A 4,472-nucleotide genomic window follows, 5' to 3' on the forward strand; every position below is an offset into this window, starting at 1 on the left:
CCACCCCACTCATCCCTCTACCCATTCATCCATCTGCCCATCTACCCACCCATCCATCCACCCATCCATCCATTCATCCACCGTTCATCCATCTGCCCATCCATAAATTCACCTATCCATCCATCCATGTCTCCCTCCCTCATCCACCCATCTACCTACCCATCCAAGACCCATCCAGCAACTAAAGCTCTTGTCCTGGGGGGAACACAAGTGCAGACAGGGCATCAAGCCTTTAGGGGACTCTGTGTAGCACTTGGAGGCCAGTTCACCAGTGTTCACTCTTGCTTCACCACCTACTTTGGGCAGCTCTTGGACCTCTAGGAGCCTGACTGAGTTGGTAAATGAGACCCCCTCCTTCCATCTGGAGTCTTACACTGCCCCCAGGGTCCTGAGACCTATGTGCCCCAGATGGGCATCCTAGGAGAGGCCCTGTCACCCACCTCCTGGAGCTGCAGGTGCTTCTGTGCACAAGGGGTAGGGGAGCACCTCGGTGCGGCTTGAGTCAGCCATCAGCTCTTTCCAGGCCTCCGTTTTATTGACTGCTAGGGGCTGCCAGAGTTATAAATAGATGTTCTTGAGCCAAAAATAGCCTTGTGGGAGCATCAGACTATGCTTCTAGCTTTCCTCCTTTTTGAGGACTCTCAAAGATGCAGGATTCAAGGACCCTACCTCCTCCTGCAGCCCCCAAGGAGGGGCTGGTCCCCTCCTCTTCCTGTCTTGCTTCCTCTTCTTCCCATCTCATGAGCGCTCACACACACGTGGTCTGGACAGCGTCACTGGTTGGGAGGGGTCCCTGGGATAGGTATACTAAACCTGGAAGAAGCTGCATGAACCAGAGGTCTGTGTGGTGAGGACGTATCTGGTATCCCCCACTGCAGTGTAGACAAGCCTCACTCCGGGCTGCACACACACTGGGAATCTTTGCAGGCTGTGGCACCTGCAGCAGCCAGGTCTGCCCTTGGAGTGGGGGGCTCTGCAGGTCTGGCTGGGGCTTCCTCCAGGGAGAGGACCCTGGAGGCTGGGGACGAGCCTGGGGGAGACAAACCAGTACTTTCTACCACGTATCCTGGTGTACTTTTGATCTTTGTATGATGTGCACATTACTTAAGATTTGAAAAGCTAGTTGGAGGCGGGGCACAGTGGCTCACACCTGTAATCCCAGCACTCTGGGAGGCCAAAGCAAGTGGATCACTTGAGGTCAGGAGATTGAGACCAGCCTGGCCAACATGGTGCAACCCAGTCTCTACTAAAGTAAAATACAAAAATTAGCCAGGTGTGGTGGCACATGCCTGTAATCCCAGCTACTTGGGAGTCTGAGGCATGAGAATTGCTTGAACCCGGGAGGTGGAGATCGTGCCATTGCACTCTAGCCTGGACCACAGAACGAGACTCCATCTAAAAACAAAACAAAACAAAACAAAACAAAAAAACGCTGGTTGGAGACACTAAACGTAACTAGACCCCTATTTCTGCTGGTACATACATGCACCCACACACATGCACACAGCACACATGGAGGGGCCGGGAAGGAAGCCTCTAGCTGTTCACACTGGGACTGTGGGAGTGAGGGGAGTTGTGGGTAGCACTGAGATTTTATATCATTTCAAGTTATTTAAGCTTTTACTAGCATGTAACAACCAAAAAAGTGTGTTTTACACCCTAAGGGTGCAGCTGAGGACCTGTGCCCATGCCTGGCCCTCAGGGACTATTCTGAGCCCACCCAAGGTGTGAGCCTGGGGCAAGTTTCCAGGCCCAACACACGGGCTCCTGGCCTCAGGCCTGCCTCCCAGCAGCCTCTGCCCCCACCCTGCCCACCGCCAGTCTGAAGGAAGAGGCAGGGAGTCCTGAGGAAAACATCCACTTTAAGCTTTATTACAACACATTGTCTCCAAATACAAAGGGAGGGGCCCGGAGCGGAAGGTGCAGCCGCGGCGGGAGGGGCTCTAAGGGGGTGCGGAAGGGCCGGCAGCCCAGTCCACAGAGACTGGAGGCTCGGCGGGGGACCTGCACCCTCTCCTCTGCTGGACTTCCCAGCAAATAACAGGAGGGGCCGGGTCCATTGTGGGGCAATCCCAATGCCAGGCAGTGGCCGGGTGAGAGGGGTGGGAGAGAGGCTTGGAGAGGACTCAGGGCCCAGTGAGGAGAAAGCCACCAGGTGGGGCCCTGGCCCGCCTCCCGCAGCACTGGAGGAGGCAGTGGCCGGGGTGGGAGGGGCGGGAAAGAGGCTTGAAAAGGACTCAGGGCTCCGTCGGGAGAAAGCCACCAGGTGGGGCCCCAGCTCGCCTCCCGCAGCACTGGAGGAGGCAGTGGCCAACACAAGACCTTCTTCCCCACCCTGGCAGCTCACTTTGGGGTGACCAGTGCCTCAAGAGTGGGAGCAGAGACAGACTGAGACAGACAGGACCCCACCCCACAGCCTGGAGAAGGGACAAGGGGAGGGGAGGAGGGGGGCCCAACCAGTGGCCCCAGACCACTGCCTCCTGGACAGCACGAGGGTGGGGGGCGAGAAGCGGGGAGCCAGTGCATCCTCCTCACCCAGGGTCTCCTCAGAACCCCAATGCAACAGACAGACGGGAGGCAAATTTACATAATTAATAATAATTAACCAATAATAATAAATACTTAAACCTCTAATCCATAGATTGCAAATACAACAATGATAGCTTATTTTCTTGGGGAACAGGAGTGGGTGGGGACAGAGGGAACGGGAACAGGACTTTTGCTGAAAGGAGGGATGACAGGAACACAGGGCTGTGGGTGAAAAGAAGAACAAATAGAAGAAACAACAGAGAGGGCGGCTGGCCGGGGCGGGGTGGGCGCCTCCCTGGCCCTGCTCGGGACTCAGGACTGGGTCCTACCTGGGCCGCCTCTCCTGCCAAGCCCCTGGCCTCTTCCCATGGTGACTGGCCCCACTCCTAGACCCTCGGACATCTGAAGAGCAGGGGTCCCAATGGCCTGAGAGGGTATGGGGCAGGGGCTGACCCACCTGGGCCCAAAAGCCACCTGTGTCTGGGGGCTGGCATGCCACCTAGAGAGTGAGTGCCCTGGGAAAGGGGTGAACGGGAGTTTCTCTCTTGAGAGGCCCCCGTGGGGGTCGGGGCAAACAAGGGAGCTTTATCTGCCTTGAGGCAGCGCTCCCTAAGTGAAGCAGGCCTATCGCAGAAGCACGGGGGCTTGGCTGGCGCCTGAACTCCCTGTGCGAGCAGCACCTGCTTACGGAACCCCTCGGCCTGCAGGTGAGCCTGAATTCCAAGTTCTGCCTGGGGCCTTGCTAGGTGGGGGATGGACCTGGAACAGGACTCTAAGCCCACCCCCTCCTCATACCTGGGGGTCCAGGGCTCCCTGCCCAGTGGAGCCAGCACTGGCTAGCCAGGAGGCCCCTCCTGCCTGACTCCCAGAGGCCAAGCTCCTCTCCTGCAGTGGTGCCGCCCTGCCCGAGAGGCAGCTCTAGGGGCATGGGCAAGGGAGAAGGGAGGGCCGCAGCCCTCTTAATGGCCTTTCTGAGCCACTCTGTGGCTGGACTGGGGCTCTGGAAGGAGTTGGGGGCACTAACACCCCTGTCCTCCACCTCATCTGACACTCCAGAACCCCCTGCCCTAAGCCACTACCCACACTGTTCTATTCCTCAGCCTCTCTGAACATCCTGGCACCATGGGGCCTAATGCCTGTCCTCCCCTGCCAAGGAACAGCTCTGGGGCAACAGGCAGCGGGGTGCCCTCCCTGCCACCAAGATTTGGCGCCTGGAGCTGGTGGAGGGTTGGCTGCACCACTCCGGGGCACACCAGCTCCTACTCCCCCAACCTATGGCTTTGGTGCAGAGCCCTAGGCTGGCGCAGAGAAGGGAGAGAGCAGGAGAGGTGGGTGGGGGAAGAAGGGGGGTTCTGCGGCTCAGTTTGTGGCAAAGAAGTTTTTTTTTTTCCTTTTTTTCACCTTTTTCTTATGTAAAAAGTGCACGAAAGCTCGGCAGCCTTTGCAAAGGTCAGCAGTGTTTCCTGGGGCGGGGGAACTGGGAGGGGCCCCAGGCCTGGCACCCAGCTTGCGACTGAAGGTGGCCTCGTATTGCTTAGAAACGTGTGTTTCAGTTTAAATACCAGACAGTAAAAATAGAGCTCGAGGACCACCCGCACTGTTGCCAAATCATTGCCAGAATGAACAGCTTAAATAAATAAAAAATCGAAATATTTACTTCTCGATAAAAATCCCAGTAAAACCATTTACCTTTCTTTGCATTATATATAATATATATTTATAACGGGCCCGGCTGCGGGCGGCGGAGCCGAGGGCAGCGGAAGGGTCAGGACACCTCGATGACCTCCACGCTGCCCGAGAAGCTTGCCTGCTTGCCCAGGGCGGCCAGCTCCTCGCCGCGCGCACGCCCCTCCACCATGCCCTCCTCGAACTCCATCTGGCAGCTGCGGCGCTTGAACTGCGTCTCCGGGGCCGGCTCGTCCGGCCAGCCGGTCCGCGCGTCC

General features: G+C 57.4%; 2 protein-coding genes across 2 annotated transcripts in view; both read right to left on the reverse strand.

Moving 5' to 3' along the window:
• Positions 1-1,845: 1,845 nt before the first annotated feature.
• LOC105503286 (putative uncharacterized protein C11orf81) lies at positions 1,846-3,653 on the reverse strand. The gene is given in 7 exon segments (XM_011930147.1): positions 1,846-2,837; positions 2,840-2,857; positions 2,860-2,979; positions 2,982-3,087; positions 3,089-3,239; positions 3,241-3,271; positions 3,641-3,653. Coding segments are annotated over 7 exon segments (612 nt in total). The 3' UTR covers positions 1,846-2,664.
• A 641-nt stretch (positions 3,654-4,294) lies between these two features.
• DUSP8 (dual specificity phosphatase 8) overlaps positions 4,295-4,472 on the reverse strand; it is a 9,998-nt gene continuing 9,820 nt past the window's right edge. Inside the window, exon 7 of the mRNA XM_011930148.1 lies at positions 4,295-4,426. Coding sequence (XP_011785538.1) covers positions 4,295-4,426 — 132 coding nt within the window. The remainder of the gene's footprint in view (positions 4,427-4,472) is intronic.

This window comes from Colobus angolensis, unplaced genomic scaffold (genome assembly GCF_000951035.1).
Source record: "Colobus angolensis palliatus isolate OR3802 unplaced genomic scaffold, Cang.pa_1.0 Scaffold84, whole genome shotgun sequence".
Taxonomy (NCBI): Eukaryota; Metazoa; Chordata; class Mammalia; order Primates; family Cercopithecidae; genus Colobus; species Colobus angolensis.